The sequence below is a fragment of the Brachyhypopomus gauderio genome, chromosome 5 (genome assembly GCF_052324685.1).
Source record: "Brachyhypopomus gauderio isolate BG-103 chromosome 5, BGAUD_0.2, whole genome shotgun sequence".
NCBI lineage: Eukaryota > Metazoa > Chordata > Actinopteri > Gymnotiformes > Hypopomidae > Brachyhypopomus > Brachyhypopomus gauderio.
Window position 1 is genome coordinate 5410507 of NC_135215.1, and position 20912 is coordinate 5431418.

At 43.1% G+C, this 20912-nt stretch overlaps 1 protein-coding gene across 11 annotated transcripts in view; it reads left to right on the forward strand.

Moving 5' to 3' along the window:
• The window catches only part of pcloa (piccolo presynaptic cytomatrix protein a), a 51201-nt gene that overhangs the window by 21651 nt on the left and 8638 nt on the right, over nt 1-20912 (forward strand). For 7 of the 11 annotated variants that reach the window (XM_077005110.1, XM_077005101.1, XM_077005103.1 and 4 more), the window contains exons 4-17: nt 1159-1527; nt 3669-7263; nt 7600-9119; nt 10670-12719; nt 13877-13945; nt 15198-15274; nt 15473-15548; nt 16522-16647; nt 18356-18464; nt 18573-18637; nt 18919-19256; nt 19357-19407; nt 19570-19700; nt 20666-20692. In XM_077005110.1, the coding sequence (XP_076861225.1) occupies nt 1159-1527; nt 3669-7263; nt 7600-9119; nt 10670-12719; nt 13877-13945; nt 15198-15274; nt 15473-15548; nt 16522-16647; nt 18356-18464; nt 18573-18637; nt 18919-19256; nt 19357-19407; nt 19570-19700; nt 20666-20692 (8603 nt within the window). Of the gene's footprint in view, nt 1-1158; nt 1528-3668; nt 7264-7599; nt 9120-10669; nt 12720-13876; nt 13946-15197; nt 15275-15472; nt 15549-16521; nt 16648-18355; nt 18465-18572; nt 18638-18918; nt 19257-19356; nt 19408-19569; nt 20693-20912 lie in introns of all 11 variants that reach the window. The other 4 variants (XM_077005106.1, XM_077005107.1, XR_013130783.1 and 1 more) reach the window with 3 other exon arrangements.

Genomic DNA, 20912 nt, shown 5'->3' on the forward strand with positions numbered 1-20912 from the left:
GACAATCCCACCAGAACAATCAGATGCCTATTATCATCCACCCTGATAGTTTAAAGATGCAGAATTTCTGAAGTGCTAGTCATGTGAACGAAGGCGCAGGCCAGCTATTTTAAATGGTCCTTTCTGTATCTTTTTTTCTTCCTTCATACTGCAACACGGTTTAAATTCCCAATTCTCAAAGATGAGTAAAGTACTTCAAACGTATTAGACCTTACCATGTGATAGACCTCTTTTGTTATGGTGGTGCGAATCTGTAATCTGAATCTGTAATCTGAATGCACAGGCCAGCTATTTTAAATGGTCCTTTCTGTATATATTTTTTTCCTTCATACCGCAACATGGTTTAAATTCCCAATTCTCAGAGATGAGTAAAGTACTTCAAATGTATTAGACCTTACCATATGATAGACCTTTTTTGTTATGGTTGTGCGAATCTGTAATCTGAAATATGTATGGAGTCTCTGTGTAGGTCTGTGTCTAAACTGCTCATCTATACTGTCCTCGTCTTTACAATTCGGGGCCAATGATCTTCACATCCTGTTCTCATCCTGAACACAGCAACAACTAAGTCGTATGTGATAATGGTGATGAAAGTCAGTCACAGTGATTTATCAGATACCTGAGAAGGTTTCAGGGTAGGACTTTATAGGGCCTTGTGGAATTTGTCTGATGCTCATGGTTATACACTCAGCACAACTGACAGAATCTGCAAATGTGCACACAGTCATAAACACAAACAAACAAAATGGTTTGTTGTGGCACACCTGCAGCTAACCTGAGCTTTTCTGACGACTTGTCCTATTACCATGAATAATGAACTATCTCTTAAGTTACATGTAACTATCTCCCCAGAAATAGAATGGGTTATTCTGGACTCTCCTTGCACAAACCTGCATAATGTAAATGGCATGAAATCAAAATGTACATAATTTTGTTTAGTGTGGTTTATTCAATATACCATGTTCATCGGGTATAACACAAGAGAGTCACAAACAAGAAAGTCACAATCATCATATTCTCACTAATACTGTAGCTGCAAAAGGACAATAACCATCTAAATCTGTCTGTTAATTCACTGCATACATGTGAATTATGCTGCATGTTCCAAAGACGTTCTGTGTTGCACCCATGCTAATATATTTGTTTACTGCCTTGCAGAACGAATGGCTATGCCTGAACTGCCAGACACAAAGAACTCTCTCTGGAAAATTGGATACACCACTGCCACCTTCCCCAAAGCTACCAGCAAAATCTGAACCTACCCCACCACCATCTCCAAAGCTACCAGCAAAATCTGAACCTACCCCCCCACCATCTCCAAAGCTGCCAGCTAAATCTGAACCTACCCCTCCACCTTCCCCAGATCCAGCTGCCTCCTCCACCCAAGCATCACCTGCTCCCACCGCCAATACACCCACACCACCAAGCGTAAGTCAGGCTCCAGCTGCCACGGATGATGTCGTGCCTGTAGCAGAGTCAGCTGCAGTGCAACAGGGTGGGGAACATGCAGTGCTGGAGAGCACACAGGTAATTCCTGAGCAATGGTGAGCGGCAAACACTTGATACCACACCAGGAAACACAGAGGGCATATCAGCCCCATCTGAGCAAACAGTCAAAGCTGCCACCCCTCCCCTTAATAGTAACCAAAATAATACAGCAGATGTTAAAGAGGCAGATGCAGACCAAACTGGAACATTCCCATGAGCAAGAGGGAGAAAAAAATTAGCAAGAACAGAATCAAGTTGTAACATTGGTTGAGAACCCCAGTGAGTTCCTGCCATTGGATAACAAGGCTGAGATTAACCAAGACAGGCTGTGAATAATACAATTAACACATTAAGCCATCCACAGAGGTAATAACTGCACAAAATAAAACTCAAATCCTGTTATCAGTGAAACTGAGCAGAAGGCAACTTGATCAAGGCACAGAGGGGGGGTTTCACCACCTCAGTTTTCAGAACAGGAATGTATTGTTAAACCAGCTTCATCTGATCACATGCAATGCAATACAGGAAATATATCAGATGATAAAGATATATCTGTAGCAGATACAATTGCCACTCCAATTAAAGTGGGAGAAAGGGAGATAGATGTTGTGCCAGAAAAAAAACGTTTTGGTCAGGCAGGTAGTGGCACAACGGAGGTTATAAATGGTTTTGCCTCAACATAGAGTCAGAGGTCAAAGGTTTTGAATATGTTCCTTACAAGACAAGAGTCTATAGTACACACAATAATAGAAAATGGTCTCGTTCTCAGAAGTATTCAGTTGATTCGCCTCTAGCTGAAGTGTGGAATAATAAAAGAATAAACAAAATAATTATCGCAAGCACAAGTTCAGGAATGGTGAAACAACAACAGTCAACAGAAATTTTTTAAGTAGAGCAAAAGTCAACACTACAATGTGTAGATAGCACAGCAAGCACACTTCCTGCTAAAACTCTCGTATCAACCCCTGCATCCCCAGCTAACCTGATAAAGGCTGAACTTAAACAACAAAACATTACATTTCAAAGCAAGCCTCACCTCAAATAACACACATCATAAGACTGAAAATAGGGGCGATCACTTTAAAGCACATCGTTGTCAGTATTAAAGAATGTTGCTAGCAATCCTCCTAAGGAAGCAGTTGCTATTTTTGGTAAAAGACACAAAAAGACACAAAAGAATCTATACCACAAACCCCACAAAAGCAGAAGTTGGTACATTTCTATGTGAAGCCAATGCTTTTAATTAAAAAGCATCAATCTCTGGAAAATGTATTTAAATATGTCATACACATCACAGTTTGCAGGCAAAAAACCTCTAAAGATATAGGGATTCAAGTGTTTGCCAAAAGTAAACCAGGTAAAGCAAATATCAGAGCAGAGTTTATTACAAATAATTTATTAATGATGCTAATTATGAGGGGCTACCACTAGTCAAGTCAAAATTATTATTTATAAAGCACTTTTTACAACACATGTTGTCACAAAGCAGCTTTACAATTGTATATTGTACACACCTTGCGCAACTTGCCCAAAAGATATATTCTTCTGCTCCTGTGCCCCTTAGAGTAAAATGAAATGGTTAGTGAGGAACAGGAGGTGAGGCTTTACTCAGTCATGTCTAAACAAAATCCTGACACCAAATCTATTACTGAAAGTGTACCCTGTACCTCAGATGATGTAGAAGAACCTCCTCCTCCACAGCCTGGAGATAGTAGACAAGAAAAAAAGCATATGTTTTGTGGAAGTACAATGTCCAGACATTCAAAGGACAAAGGAAGATGGGCCAAAGTATTTGATTACACCTAAATAATTTGATGAGTTGATAGAGGTTATTGTATATGTAGCATGTAGATGTACTGAATATACTGGACCAAGAACTTTTAGAGAAGAAACTTTGAATAATTTTTAAAGAACTTTTTAGAGAAATGCTACTGCTAGGATCAGTGGCGGACTTAGTAATTTGGGGGCTCAAGGCAAATTTATCTAGGGGGCCCATCAACATTAATTTGCGAGAAATTATTTAGCTAGTCAGGGGGCCCCTACAGTGGGCTGCAGTGGGAGGGGCCCAAAGAAGTTGCCTAGCAATGCCTCTATGCAAAGACCGCCTCTGGCTAGGATACACAGTTTACCTTCTTTATATATTGGGCTTATTTTGACATTCAGATTTTTTTGTTTTTCAGAAAATGGAAAGTGATCTCCTGAAGCAACCCGGTGGCCAAGATGAAGCCAATCAAGCATGCAGTCCCTCCAGCCCTTCAGATATCGCTAAGTTGGAGAATACTGTACTTCCAATACTTGAGGCTCAGACAACACCTCCTAAAGATGAAAAACAAAGTGAGACTGTGAACACCGGCAGCCTTCTAGAGTCTCCAGAAATCCCCACAGAGCAGAGCAAACATGAGAAGCTAGACGTCTCAGCAGATCATAAAGGAGAGATTTTAGAGAACAGCAGTGAGGGAGAGTCTTCTCCTCAAAAGAAGGTAGACAGGGAGAGCCCAGGCATTGCAGATGAAGAGTCAATTCGTAAGCAGATTATGGAGATGAGTGTTGATGAGGCTAAATCACCGTCCAGTGAGCAGAAGGAGCCTAAAAAAGAAGGTGAAATATCTGTGGCAGAAAATGGGACTGGTATCCGCCATTTCAAAACAATTGAACTCAACAGTGTGGCTACTGTTAAGCCAACTTCAGATGATGGTGAACCAGAGAGCCTTACAGATTCCCCTGATGACCGATCCAGAGGTGAAGGCTCCTCGAGCTTGCATGCTTCTAGCTTTACTCCAGGGACATCTCCAACTTCGCTGTCTTCTCTTGATGAAGACAGTGATAGCAGCAGCCCAAGCCATATTCGGTCCAGTGGTGAGGGCAAACAGCACAGAAAAGCTAAGCACAGGCAGCCAGGCCAGATGCTGCCCACAATTGAAGATTCATCTGAAGAAGAGGAGCTGCGTGAGGAGGAAGAACTCTTGAAAGAACAAGAGAAACAAAAGACCTCTGGAAAAAAATCTAAGAAAGATAAAGAGGAGATACGAGCTCAGAGAAGGAGGGAGCGGCCAAAAACTCCACCAAGCAATCTCTCACCAATTGAAGATGCCTCTCCAACAGAGGAGCTACGGCAAGAAGCAGAGATGGAGGAATTCCGAAGATCCTCCTGCTCAGATTTCTCCCCAAGCATGGAATCTGAACCAGAAGGATTTGAAATTCTTCCAGAGAAGATTGCTGCTATGCAAGAAGGGTATCAGTTGCCAACGTCAGTGTCTTTAAGTTCTCCAACAGATGAGCAAAATGCTGATAGTCAATCCAAAGAAATAAAGGAAAAACAACCTTTAAAAACAGCAGATGAAGCTTATGAAGAAATAATACTGAGGGCAAAATCTCCAAACACAGAAAGAAATGAACAAGAGGCAGAAACACTCAACTCTACTCATGAAGTCAATGAAGAGACAATGCAGACCAAGAAAGTGCAAGATCTGAAAGAGGATCACACCATGGATGAAATCCCCAAACCAGATATAAAGCCTCCCCCAAATGACTCAAAAGTAGATACCATCAGCACAACCAACTCTGGACAGTTTGGCAAGGATGGAAAACCATTATTGAATGCGGAAGAAGCTTATGAAGAACTTATGAAAAAACAAAAAACTGTTCTTACGCCGGGTACAAGCCCAACCCAATCAACTCCTGAACTTAATAGCACAGAACAAGAAATTAAAGAAACTTCTAAAACCAAAATAGAGAATGCTCCTCAAGAAAGGGTTCGACCTGTTATACCAGATCTTACAGTGACACAGTGTTCCTCAGGTGAAGAGGAATCTGGAGAGGAGAGCATTTTAAGTCAAAAACAGGGCACTGCATCAACATCAACACATACCCCAGTGGCTGAGGCAAAGGAAATGCCTGCTGCTGTTGCCGGTTCTACTTCTGATGTTGTTGACTTGACAAAATCTTCAGACTTTAATCACGTAGATGATTCTCCTACTTCAGTTCCTAGTGTAACTTCTAGACCTTCCGTTCCAGTGTCACCCTTACCTACTGTACCACAGTACACTCCAACAGTACCTAGTATTGTATCAGCCGCCCCCCCTGTCCCTCCTAAACCAATAGTTGCACGCAGAGCTCAGGAAACAGCAGAAATTCCTGCTCCCCCACCTCTACCACCTCCTACTCTACCCAAGCCTGTTGTTTATCCCAAATCAATTCCACCTCATGTTCCCCAAAGGGCTGTTCCTATTGGAATGCCAGCAACAGCCCCCTGTACACAGATTAGACAGCCTGTAGCTCTATTATACAAACCCCACATTCCTCCTCCTGTGCCTCCAAAGCCATCCTCAATACCTGCAGGCCTGACATTCAGTCACAGATTGGGAGAGACTGTAAAACCACCCATAGCTCCAAAGCCCATGTCAAGCCCCCAGCCACCTTCTTCTTATGCTCCAACAAGACCAAACATTCTCCCAGGCACTATACATGGAGCTCTGAATCTGAGTCATTCAGCTGAGAGTAAGTCAGGGGCAACATCACCCATTAGGTCCCCCACATCGCCAAGGTTTGGCAAATCTTTACATGACACTTATGTAGTAATTACTCTGCCATCCCAGCCTGGTTCACCAGTAGATGGTGTGACAACCCAAGCCCTAATAAGTTTTGGCCCCACGTCACCTAGGGTACCATTAGCATTCACGCACGTTACAGAAACCATAGGCAACCCAGAAATTTCTGGTCCTGGGCAAGTAGTCATTCCAAATATTGGTGTCCAGGTAGTTCAAAGAACAACAGTTTCAGTTGTGCAAGAAAGACCACCACCACCATCTCCCACTGGGAGAAGTGTCCATGAACACCTGAAATCACAACCAGTACAAGAACATATTGCGGTTCCCTGTCATTCTGGTGAGGTTGTTGATCTACGAACTCCAAAACTGGATCCAGAAACTGTTGCGAAAGGTATGGATCTGTCATCCTCTGAGTCACGACAGCATTGTTTCCTTGCTGGTGCGAGTGGGCGGCAGCACAGTGCTATTCAGTCATCTGTAATGAACCTGAGCGTCGATACTTCTTCAGTACCTGTTGTAACTGACGACATAACCATCCTCAATTGTACAGACACTATGGCCTACAGAAACAATGATCTTTCCCAAGCTACCTCAATACCTTTCTCACTTGCAACAGCTAAATCCTTTGAACCTGTTTCCCAAATTATTTACCATCCAGTTGGTTCTCAACCAGAAAAGCCAATCAATCTTTCCACAACTGGGGGTAAAACTCACCCTGTTCCTGTGACACTAGCTCCCACAATTGCAAGGAATGGCATAAGTACAATTTCACCTCGACCAGAAACTCATGTATGTGGTGCAGTTGACCTCACCACTGTAAAGCCTGTTCAAACCATGGTCTCTTTAAATGGGTTCACTTCAGATGCTGTTACAGCAGTGATGACTGAAGACGAGGGTAAACCAGTAGACCTAACAGCAGGAAGACGAGCAGTCTGTTGCGATGTAGTCTATAAGCTTCCATTTGCAGGTAGCTGTGCCACAACTCAGCAGCCCTCAGCTCCATTGCCAGAGGACCGCTTTGGCTATAGAGATGATCACTACCAGTATGATCGCTCTCCCTATGGCATGAGAGGACTTGGTGGAATCAAGCCCTCAATGTCTGACACAAATTTGGCTGAGGCCAGTCTCTTCCTTTACAAGAGTAAGAATAGTTATGATTACAACGGGGCAATGGAGGGTGCTGTAGACCTAACCTCTGGTCTGCACAGGACACAATGTGCAGTGGCAGGTCAGTGCAATATTACAGATCTTTCTCACAGGTGTCATTTTGAGTTCCCTATGCTTGTTCCCATCTAACACTTTTTGTGCTTTTTAAATGCATTATGTGCATTGTGTCTTTTATATGGAGTGGTTATGCATATTTGTATTTTTCATTTTCTTTTATTTTTGTAAGAGGGTGCATGGCTCTGCATGCCATTTAATCTCATTTATGTTTTCCACTTCCAATAAATTGGCGAAAAGTTCCTTTTGCATGACATTATTTAAACACAGCATGGTTTTCTTGGCGTATTTACTAGTGGTTTTATAGACAAAGCTTATTATTTACATTATGAACTTTTAACAGGTGAAGCTGTGGACTACTCAAGCAAAGCTACAGCAGTCCCACATTACTCCCAGGCCAGAATAACATCTGCTGTTGGAACTCACTTTGGAGTTTCTAGTGTCCTGAGATCTTCAAACGGTGTGGTTTACTCCTCTGTAGCAGCACCAGTTCCTTCTACATATGCTATAACTACCCAACCTGGATCTATCTTCAGTACAACATACAACACTCTCTCAGGCATGCATACTAGTGAAACAATGCCATCACTGTCAGACATGCAAAATCAGCCTCTCACTAGATCACAGAGTTACCTATCCATCATTGATGTGAATACAACAGCCGATCAATGCATCGTGCCCTTGAACCTGGAAACAGGTCTCTCCGAGAACCTATTTTCAACAGGTGTCTCAGAAGCACTTCCTACAATAACCACAGTAGCGACACTGGACTACACAGATGCCTCATTAGAGGCAATTGCAGCTTCACTGGAGGCACTGTCCTCGCCCATGGTTCCAGGTGATGAGCAGTATCAGATGGAGCGTGAGCGTCTGGAGCTAGAGAAGATTAAACAGCAGCGTCTTGCCGAAGAGCTTGAATGGGAGAGGCAAGAGATCCAGCGCTTCCGGGAGCAGGACCAACTCATAGTACAGAAGGAGCTTGAGGAGCTACAGGCTATGAAGCAGCAACTCCTGTGCCAGCAGGAAGAAGAACGGCAAGCGCACCTCATGATGCAAAAAGAAACATATGCTCAGCAACAGGAGCAGCTGGAGCAGATTCAGAGGCTCCAAGAGCAGCTCAGACAGCAACTGGAGGATCAGAAATACAGCCAAATGTATCCAGATGAGACCTATGAGCAGCCACAAGTTCTTGTGATGGGGACAGACAGAAAGATGGACAGTGGTTGTCAAACTGATGAAGAGGACAATACAGACAGCACCTACTCTGCAGGCAGGAAAAAGAAAAGTGCCAAGAGAAGCGTAGACAGCTGTGTGCAGACGGATGATGAAGACCAGGATGAGTGGGAGGGTCCTGCTCGAGGTAGACGTAGTAGGCCACGAGTTTGTAAATACAACACAAGTGAGAAAGGTGGAGTTTCAGTGCAGGCTCTTACAGAAATTTCTGTACAAACAGATTCCTCAGGAACGCTTAGAGGACACACTGTACAACTGGACACTAGGGTTGATTATCCTGACTCTGACAGAACTAAGATACGCCCTACCCCATTAGAGATAAACCACACTCTACAAGCAGACACATCCACTCTTAAGGTTGATCCAGCTCCTCCCAAATCCCCCAAAGTCCTCTATTCACCAATTTCTCCTTGTATGTCCCCTAGTAAATCTCTTGAATTTGTGTCCTATGAAAAATCTCTTGGGGACACCAGCCCACAGAAAATACATGCTGCAGACCAATCCAGAGTCCCTCCTGGTAGTCCCAGGGCACCCAAAGTCATTCAGAGGTCAATGTCTGACCCCAAACCCATGAGTCCAACTGCAGAGGAGAGAACAGCAACCAATTTCCAGTATTCTGAGGGTTACTCTGTGAGTACACATTTTGTTTCATCTTTAATATTAAACATTTGACCTTTCATGTGCAAATAAATGTTTTGGTATGTTGTGTCTTTATTTTGTACCCGTTTCCTTATCATGGCAATATTTTTTGTGTTAATCAGTGTGATTTTGTACATAATATCATTGTGTCATTCTTTAATAAATGTATTATTTTTCTTTGTCTTTAAATTTATTGCATCATTGTTTAAATAGCTCATAGTTCTCACAGTTTGTTGTTTCTTTTCAGTTACTTGTTTGCTATCTTATTGCATAGCTTTTCAAAGGCATCACAACAATACATTTATTATTATTATTATTATTATTATTATTATTATTATTATTAACACTCAAGCCATAGCTTTAAAATGTATGTGGAGTTTTCCAAAGTTTTATAGTGTATGCAGTTTCACCATGTATGCAGAGTTTATCATTAATACAGATAAGTATCTAAGCTAAGTATCTTTGTTCTTATCTGAGCTGGCTTTAATGTTGGTGTTCTAGCTTTTAAATTAAAATAATGTATTATAATTGTATAAACAATGACAGATAATACATTACAAGGCAGAAGAAATACAGAAAAAGGCATAACCTTTAAGGATTTATACTTATGTATTTACCCTCTTAATTAAAGGTATCCAATAAACCTAAGTAAAGTTAAACAGTAAGTTTTAAGATCTAGTGTAAGCACAGATTACCTTGGCAGATCCACGAGGCTTCATTCCTATGGAAAGACCCAAGATGATGAGGACCTAATGGATGAACCGTATGAGCTCCTAAAACAACAACTGATGCAAGAGTGTAGGACGAGCACAGGAGGCACTGAGAGCTTAGAGCAGTAGGCTGGCCTCACACATCATTACACACCTAAAACAAATATAACGAGTGGAAGCCACAGGCCCAGAGAAATGCAGCATAAGTAGATTAATCCTGGACATGCAGGCAGTGAAACAATTTTTGGCATCTGTTATTAACCATAAACACATAAACACCAGAACTGGAAAATGCTCTTCCATCCAGGACAGTAGGAACTTAAAACCAGACTATAGCAGCTCCTTGGGATCCAGTGCTTCACCATGATCAAGCAGATCACCACAGGATGAGATCACCTTTGGGCTTCGTAAGAACATCACAAAACTTTGCAACTAAAAAACGATCAATATGTTCATTTTGTCAAAAAGAATAAACAATATTTTGCAATACAAAAGAAACACATGAAAGGTACAGCCTCCACTTTTAAGTTCATTCCAACAAAAAAATAAATCACTCCAAAAAGTATTAGTTGTATACACAGATATAGTGGTAAGTGACTGAATACTCTGTCGAGTTTGAGAAAATGCTTAATAATTAAATCAAATTAAAATATTAATTAGGGCTTAAAAATATGTTTTCCACTTCAGTGGGCATCAAGAAACACATATCCCCTTTAAGTAATAATAATGGCAAAAATAATTAAAATAGGTGTCATTGTAAATCAATTTGTTTAGTTGACGTGTTAACATAGTGTAATTACATTTGTACTGCATTTCTTTTTTCCCTGTCAGGGTAAAGGATCTCCCTCAGGTGGCACTCCCTCAGGTACACAAAAGAAAGTGAAGAGGACCCTTCCTAACCCCCCTTCAGAAGAGGAGGCTGCCAACACTAGCCAAGCGGCATACAGTACTGCCTCTGCTCGCCGCCGTCTCTGCCGAAGCTCGAACATGGCAAGGGCCAAAATCTTGCAGGACATTGATCGTGAACTTGACCTTGTAGAACGAGAATCCTCTAAACTTCGCAAAAAGCAGGCTGAGTTGGACGAAGAAGAGAAAGAGATTGATGCAAAGCTGCGATATCTGGAGATGGGCATTAACAGGAGGAAAGATGCCTTACTTAAAGAAAGAGAGAAAAGGGAAAGGGCGTATCTCCAAAGTGTTGCAGAGGATCGTGACTACATGTCTGATAGCGAAGTGAACAACATCCGTGAAACAAGGAGAGGTGGAAGCGGAGAGGAAGTGGTGGGTGGACATGGTCTTGAGAGACCACGCACTGCTCCACTGTCAGAATTAGATGAGTTTGTTCCACCACAGACCAAACATGAGTATGGCAAGTACTCCCAGTACCAATACCCACAATACCAGCAGTCCCTGTACGAGTCTCAACAGCCCTACCAGTCTCAGTCAGTCTACTCTTCTGTGCCCTCTCTGACTGCCTCACAACAGCAAAGCTACCACCAGATGCTGTTACTGCAGCAGAAAGCCAGGCAACAAGCTGCCCTTCTGTCTGAACTAGATGCCACCAAAGTGTCCACCAATTATGACACCTCATCGTATCTGGGGGGGAAGTATGGAAATCATCTTGATCTACATAGTCTGGAAGACCGTGGAGGCAGTATGGCAGAAAGTCCAGTGTCCAATGTGTCAGCAGACTCTTTCTATGCTGACTTGGATCAACATCACCAGACACCCAGAAGTTACCTGCTCTTAGAGGATGCAGCCGACATTGCCAAAAGCACAACTGGCCTTGCATCCACAACTTATGGGATTGCCGAGAGGGAGCTGGCCAAAGCAGAGCGCCTACTGAGACGCACAGCTGCAGATGTGGGAACAGATTACCTTGGAACATCTTCCAGGCTCCATTCCTATGGAAAGACCCAAGATGATGAGGACCCAATGGAAGAACCGTACGAGCTGAAGCTCCTGAAGCAACAACTGAAGCAAGAGTTTAGGAGGAGCACAGGGGGCACAGAAAGCTTAGAGCAGCTGGCTAGCCTTTCACATCATTACACCTCTAATACTGCTGTAACCAGTGGAGGCTATAGGGCCTACCCGAAGACAGAGAAGTACAGCATAAGTAGATTAACACTGGAGAAGCAGGCAGCTAAGCAGCTTCCAGCATCTATGCTTTACCAGAAACACAAAAGCACCAGCAGCATTGGAAAATATTCCTCCATCCCAGACAGTAGGGGCTTAGAGACGGACTATAGCAGCTACTTGGGATCGAGTAGTGCTTCACCAAGGTCGAGCAGATTACTGCAGGATGAGATCACCTTTGGGCTTCGTAAGAACATCGCAGAACAGCAGAAGTACCTCGGTTCTACACTAGGGGCAAATTTAGCTGGCTCGCTAAACTTAAACACAGGTATGAGATCATCCCTGGGAGAGGACTCGGTTTATCCTAGTGGAAGCCGATCCCGACCTTCTTCTAGACCTACCTCTATGTATGGTCTGGACCTCTCCATCAAAAGAGACACCTCCAGCACGTCTTTGAGGCTTAAAGGAGAGGGTGACCCTTCCTCAGAGACTTCAGCCTATCAGACACCATCGGGTAGGACAAAGCCTACCAGCCTGCCTATTGGCCAAGGTGGACGGGGCCGAATCCCTATTGTGGCACAGAACTCTGAGGAAGAGAGTCCACTGAGTCCGGTGGGTCAGCCGATGGGTATGGCACGGGCATCTGCAGGTCCGCTCCCGCCTATATCCGCCGACTCCCGGGACCAGTTTGGGTCATGCCTCTCCCTTCAGGACCCGCAGCAGCAGCATCTTAGAGAGGACCCTGCCCGGGGGCGTGGTTATGCCCTCATGGATGACCTGCAGGGCACAATGTCTGACAGTGAAGGTAATTTCTATCTTCTTAGAGTGTCCTTCTCAGGCACCAGTTCTCACCTGATTTCTTTACTCTTTCTTTGGCAACTGGCTGGTATTTTGCTTCTTGAAAGTTTTTCATGTGTTTCTGTAAAACTTTTCATTGAATGGATGTATCTCAATGTTCGAGCTCTCTCTGCTCTGTGTTGAAATACTGGAATGTGAATTAATGTCATATCAAACTCAAAAAGTCTCTTTATACCTGTGTGTTTATGTTTTGTTAATCTATTTGTATGGTTATAAATGTAAATGCTTTGTATTCTTTGTATATTTCTTTACTTGCTATCTGTTTTGTACCACATTCCTACTTATACAGCATGCTTCTATGCATTTTAATTAACCTTTGATGAAAATACAAAATAAGGCATCCTTTATGTAACTTTGAGAGGACCAAATACATGTCAGTAGCTTGACAAGTTTTATTACATTGTTCTTAATTCTATTTGTTTTACTTAATTAATTTATTTACTTAATTTACTTAATTCTATTTGTTTTATCTCTTTGCTGATATATTCCCAGATATACTATATATATGGAGAGAATTTGGGTTAAAGTCTGTCGATATTTAACACCTCCAAACATTATTTTTCCTCTCTCAATGATTTGTGATGCACTTATTATGTATTTTTTATTATTGAAATCTTGCTCATTATTTGCATGTATGTTTGGTGTTTCTATAAAAACGAACATTCATTTTGTTTGTTTGTGAATAAACATTTTTTTTCTTTCTTGCATGGCTGTCTGCATACTGCTGCATGACTAATTTAACTACTTTCGAAGAGAAAATGCTCTGTTTATTTAGATTTGTGTTCTGAATAATTGCCCATTTCATAGTATGTGTGTGTGTGTGTGTGTGTGTGTGGGTGTGAATGAACGTTATATGCACAAATTAAGTCTTGAAGTTGTACTACTCTGTATGTTCTACTATACTTGGTACCCACAATCTAATACACCAATAATTTCATTACCTGTAAAATAAATTTTCCTGTTGTTCCAAGCCAAACCTATAGCCCCATTTAACAACACTCATTTTATAACAAAAAAAATTCTATGGTCCCCATACATGTAATACCATATGATGAACACATCATATGCTCCATCTGGAAGTAAATGCATTTGCCTTGGTTACAGCACTAAGTGACTCCCTGGTGGGTCTGAACCGAGACGATCAAGGAAACACACATGAGAATGTCACAGACGGTAGAGTATAATCACTCTAGCTTCCAGCTCCCCTACCACTCCCCCCAACACCCACCAAACCACCCTTACCCTTAACACCCACCACTTACCCCTACCCTTAACACCCACCACTTACCCCTCCCTCTCTCACCAAGTACCACCCACTCACTACACCATGACCACCTGTCTACCAGTCCATGGTCGACAGCAAATTCATCTCCATAACAACATTTTGTGGGGAGTATGACAAATGCACACATTACTATTGAACAATGCAACCATAGAATATTTCATTCTTTGCGTGCATACATTATGTTTGCACGTTTCAATTTCATGCTCCTATTTCTGTAAATCTAAACCATGTTTTACTGTCCAAAAATGGCACAATTTAAAAACCAAAAAGGCATTGTTGCATCATTCATACATTTAGATCTCAAATCTAATGAAAGTTCTAATTCACGTGCTTGTTAACGCTTTCTTCATTTGGTAAATATGTGTTAAATTGGCTATTTTGCTAGGTACATAAAATGTAATAAAAATTATGGAATTTATTTAAATATAAATACATAAATATTCATTTTGCTCCATGTCATGCCACAGTTGAATGTCAGAGTTTTAATGTATCAGGTTGGTGTCCATATATTGTGCTACACATCAAGTTATTAGCTCTATGATTAACACATTAAGTTATTAGCTCTATGATGAAGTACAATATGTTTAATATGTACAGCCTTAAAATATAAAATCTAACTGAAAGATTCTCATAACAGTAAGTTTCATTGGTTGACTGCATCATGGAAAACACTGGAAAAGTCCTGCATTGGTTTTCAGCCTTCCACAAGTTTCTCCAAACCTCTCCTCACCTACTTAGTGAGACTCTGCCATCTTTCACTCCAGTACTGCTTTATCTCCTGCTTTGGTCTGTTTCTGTTCCCGACTCCTCCATTTGAATTTCTAAAACCAAAGGGTAGTCTTAATAAGGAGGGGTGATTTAAAGACATACTGACATAACAGCTCAACCAAAGGAATCCATTGGATTGCTCTTTGGGAGTTTGCATGCTATGGTGACGTCTCCTTTATGAATGTTCCTCTCCAGTGTTATCCCTCCTCTGCATGTTTGCAATTACAGGATAAAACTAGGGCTTCTTTACACTGCATCTGTCTGGTGTTTAAAACCAACCTTTATGTCTGAAGGGAACTGCTAGCGTTTCATAAGCCACTTGGTGGGTGAACATATTTTTAAACGTTTGACTCTGATGTAATTTTCCCGAAGCCTACCACCTGTGCCAGGAAGAGACTGACTGGTTTGACAAGCCACGGGATGATGGCCAGGCCCTGGACATGAGACAGGTAAATTATTCATAAGAATACGTAGCCTACAGTAGAGGTTTTGTGTTATCAGCTTTATCAAGCATCTATGTTGGAGTAAGACATGTAGTCATGTTTTTCTGTGCTGTTTCTGTCATTCTAATGTGGTACAGTATACACATTATAGTTTTTTGGTGTGTGTCTGTACATGGCTTTGTGTGTTTTTGTGATACACCACAGACAAAGACCCAGCACTACCCATTTCCTTATGTGAGAGTGAAATTGCAGAGGGACCCTAAAGACCGCAGTGTATCAGGTATGCACTGGCCCATAAGCCCCTCCATGTAACAATCCAGATGATGGAATGACATTTCTCCAAAAATGTGGAAAATGCTCAGTGAAATGTGAAAAGAGACCTCAGGATAGATGATTTAACATTTTAGGAATATTTTGCCCTGATTCTTTAAAAGGCTGGCTGGCTAATGAGGAAGTTTGTCCCTAGTTTGCTTCCAGCATTTTCTTGCTGCCTGTAATTATGCCATGTTACCAGGATGACTGTCAACAGATGCACATTTGAGTTCCTCTGTCATGTGGCTGCACAGAATTAGCTCACAGAACATCAGTGTGGCAGTGTTAGCATTAGCTTATAGCTAGAGCATTATTGTAACTGTGCTAGCGTTAGCCCATTGAGCATCAGTGTGTGTACAGCGTTATCTTATAGAGCATCAGTGTGACTGTGCTAGCATAAGTTCATAGAGCATCAGTGTGACTGTGCTGGCATTAGCTCATAGAGCGTGATTCTGACTGTGCTAGCGTTAGCTCATAGAGCGTCGGTGTGGCTGTGCTAACATTAGCTTATAGGGCAGGCACAAAAAAGAGCAGACATTTCATTACATGTTAGTCAATTGGCACCTCCACTTTTGTCAATCATCAAAGCCCAAAAACGGTGTGTAATCCATGTCGGATTATCCTCATAATAAGGAACCGGTGAACAAACAAACCCCAAGTCTAGAAACAGAAGCTGTGCCACACTGTGACTAGATAATCTGTCCCTCATCATGCAACACAATTAAGATTTGTATACACCCATCTAACATCTACAATGGTGTGGTGTATGACCAGACCAATAGCAGTTCCTTGTGGCTGAAATACGGTATGACAAAACAGTATACATTTGGTTAGTAATGGCTATATTTTTATTCATCTAGTTAGTAAATCCACTTAAGGTGATTTGCAAAAAGAGATGAACCTTCAGTTGAACATGTTTGTGATATGGGTTTGGCCTGCAGGGAATGGCCTGGGTATCCGGGTTGTTGGTGGTAAAGAGGTCCCAGGAAGCGACGCAGAGATCGGTGCCTACGTGGCAAAGGTCTTACCTGGAGGGGCAGTAGAACAGACTGGAAAGATCGTAGAAGGTAAAAGGCTTTAATAAACATGTTTCCTGTCAAGCACTCTTAGTTTGTTTAATTGATCACTATGTTTAATGACTTTTGTGAGTCCTTACAAGCTCTCAGGTCTTGTGGAAAGGCCAGGCTTATGACATCTGACATACATTGACGTCACATTTGAGTGAGGAGAAAGGATATGAACAGACTCTTATCTGCATCTACTCCTCCACACAGCAGGCATGACTCATTCGTGATGTGAAGAAGTGGAAAGATAGTCAGAAAGACAGGAATAAATAGTGCTACAAATGTCAGTACAGAAAATCTCTTCAAACTGTGCATGTTGCAATGTGATAGATAGCTTGTGCATCTTCATGACAGTAGTCTCTTACATGTAGGAATCAGAGATTCTTTAAACTTCTGTTGCTGTTTAATGTCTTTCATAGTTCATAGAAAGACATTACATCTGTTTTGCCCATCTGTATTTATGTTGTCAACTGTACTTAACCAGGAAGTACAGTATCACAACCTTTCAATGTTGTCAGGAGTGAAATGATGATTTTCAGCCTTTATAGGTCTTGGCTGTCACAGACCCTGGAATTAGCTGTTGGGAGTCACTTTGACCATCGTGAATTTTGCAGGCTGTATCGACCACAGATGCGGCTGACAGGGAACACTAATGCAGGGCCTTTCTCCAGACATGGGGGCTCTCTAAATTATGCCTGCTTGGCCTCCTCCTATTGTGCTGCATCCCGCAGGTCATAATTCACAAAGGGCCGAGTTGACGGAGCAGACGGCGCTGGCACTGTCTCTGATCCAGCTTATTTATGAGGCCTGGACACAGCTGGGCTGTGGGGGCGGTGGGGGGTCCAGAGCTTTGCCACTACTGGTCATATTACTTTTGTTTTTCTTTGGTCCTTTTTATCTGACCTATTTCTGTCTGTGTCCTGTATCTTCAATTTCAAAGGTTAATTTTCCCACTTCCTGCCACGTCCGCCCGTCTAATTTCTGCTCCTTCGTGCCCCCTTCATGTTTTATGAAAGCGAAGAGGACAAGGATCAAATCTAACTTTTGCCATAACGTCTGCCTCCTGTCAGCTCAAGTTCACGTCTTCTCCATACCGCAATCCACCACGATACGCCTGAAACAAGGAGAGCGCATGACCACAAGCTATCCAACGTTTCAGCTCCGTGCGCAGGTGTCGGATGCATGTGCGGTCGGCATGGATACCGCCGTGCTGTTGCTCGATGTTACGCGTGTGGTCCAAGCAGAACAGGGCAGTGTGAAGGATCCGAGAAGTGTGAACGGTCTATTGAGATTCTTTTATTCAGCGCCAACGCCTTTGAGTGGCTGCACATGTTAAGTGTCTGACGTGTAATCGAGTCGTGCACTGAATCTGCAGGGACCCCAACCATCCCCAAGAAGGTGGAAGCACCACGGTACAGAAAGAGGGCCTACCTGGCCTACCTGAAGGCTCGCGTTCATGTGTGTAAGTGCTCCGACAGCGAGCCTCGGTCTGCGCTCGTGTCTGCTGTGGCGTGAACTACACTCTGGTTATGCTGTGCTGCTGACCTACTTTCCGTCTGGAGTGTCGGGGGGGCATTTGTTCCTGAGGCTTCTTCTCGTGGGGGTGATGTGGTGTTTATGGTTTGTGAAAGGGTAGGGCATGAATTCTCAAAAAGATCTTCTTTGCGATTGTATTTATGATGTGAGTCTGTGTGTGTGTGTGTGTGTCCAGGAATGCAGGTCCTGGAATGGAATGGTATTCCCCTGTCAAGTAAGACATACGAGGAAGTTCAGGGATTGGTCGGTCACCAGTGTGGAGAGGCGGAAATATGTGTCAGACTGTAAGTATCGGCCTCATCTTTAATATGGATTCACATTTGTTACTTTACTGGTGCTTAAATGACTACGTTTGGTGTCCTCACTCTATTTCTCTCTGATTTTTGTGTCAGGGATCTGAACATGCTCTCAGACTCCGAGGGCTCCCACCTGGACCTTCATGATCATACCAAAGCAGGTATACAAGACCTATCCTCAGCAGCTACTGAGAATTTAACTGATATGTTCCGAAAGAGTTTTACATGGTTGGGTAGCAAAAGCATTCACGCATCTGTATGTCAATAATTCAAAATGGCACTCCCGTTAAAACTACATTTACGGTCTTGCCGGAGAGCGCCTTCACTACCGCTAAGGTCAACCCTCCGAGATCGCACACTCGAGCGGCTTACCTCATTAAAAGAAGGGAGAGTGAAACAGACGCTTCTGTCGTTTGACCTTGCGCTCTCTCGCTGCGTGCAGAGCGGGTCCCGCGCTCGCCTGGCGTGGACCCCAAGCAGCTGGCGGCGGAGCTGCAGAAGGTGTCTCAGCAGCAGGGGCCGAGCTCCTCCTCCGCCTCCCTGATGCCGCCGGACAAGGCCTCCGCGTCGGGCACCTCCACCGCCGTGGCCAGCCCCGGGCAGCCCGGCTCGCCCTCCATCACCAAGAAACGCCACAGCAAGGTGCCCAGTCGCGCAGACACACACCCACAGACCGCCGCGACTCAGACATGCCTTACACCCACAGTGCACAAAAACAGACCCTCCTCATCAACTGGGAGCAGAGAAGATATCCATAGGGAGCCCAAGAAAAATCAACAGGTTTTACATTCATAAAAACATACCTACTGCCAATGTCTACATATATACATAAGTCTTATATGCATATACATATATATATTTATACATGTCTTTTCAATAGACCTTGGAGGCTGCAAAAACCCAGCCGCACCCAATCACTGGTGAGATCCAGGTAAACATCCGTTTCTGTCCCTCACTGTTTACTTGCTGTAATATAAATACTTCAATCATATTGGTGTCACCCTCACATGGCTCCTCAGCTGTGGAAACGTGGGGAGGTGCTCCAGACGGGGCATTGCATCTCACTCCGAGCTCTTCTCCCCTGCATTCGCAGCTTCAAATCAATTATGACAAGCAGTTGGGGAACCTCATCGTTCATGTTCTCCAAGCACGGAACCTGGCACCTCGTGACAACAATGGCTACTCTGACCCATTTGTGAAGGTCTACCTGTTGCCCGGTAGAGGGTAGGTAAAGTGCAGGGGCAGAACACCACCTGGTCTTTGAAGGCTGAGTAATAGTAACTTACTGTATTTAACGGCGATGGATCAGTGTATATGAGTGTCATCTGTTTTCGTAGATCTGCTATTGCAAAGGCCTTACCAGCTGGGCTGCTGAGTGATGCTTTGTGACAGTGAGATAAAAGGGCTCTTGTTTTCAATTATGATTGACAACGGAAGCCTTTAAAAGCCTCGATCTTATGTTATAATCTAACCAATCCTGGCTGTGTACTTCTGGTTTGTGTGTGTGTGCGGCAGGGTGAGCGTGTGTGTGATGGGTGAGCTAGATTATAGGGAAATCAATATGTCTGGTTGGTTTATGTTAAATTTAATATTTCCTCTGTCTTGGGTGCATTTGTGTGCTTGTTGGTGTGTATATGTGTGCGTTGTGTTAGGACCATTACCAGTTTTCATTTGACCATAGTACCTGTACATATCTTGCAGAATATGACAACGCTATTGCTGTGCTCCCTATAGGCATGTACGCATGGACTCCTGCATAATCACCAGTGCACGCCCCCACACACACACACACACACACATACACACACACACACACATACACACACACACACACACACACGCATGCACATACACGCACGCACGCACACACACACACACGCACACACACATACACACACACATACACACACACACACACACATACATACATACACACACACACATACATACATACACACACACATACACACACACACACACACATACACTCGCATATCCTCAAACAGAAGTGTAAAAGCCAGCCTTCGCATGAGTTTATCCATCTCAGTCAGTTTCTCTTTCGTTCGTTCTCTCTCACACACATGCATGCACACACACATTTGTGCACACACACACGCTCACACATCTCAGCGCACTCCCCATGCCTTACGGATTGTTTTCTGTTTTTGCTGCATGCTGGATCTCCACAGTCAGGTCATGGTTGTGCAAAATGCCAGGTATGTGATCCTCTCCTGAACGTCCATCAGCACTCCACTCAGCTGCTCCACAACATCTATGGATGGCTAAACAAAAAAAGTAGTTTCATCAACCATAAGATGATTTTTCTACATGTGTTTTTCATAGCTTTTAATCATCGCTGTAAATGAAGTATGGACCTGTGGTTATTGCAGATCTACAGTATACTGCATTGTGCTTTGTGCATCTCATTTTTCACAG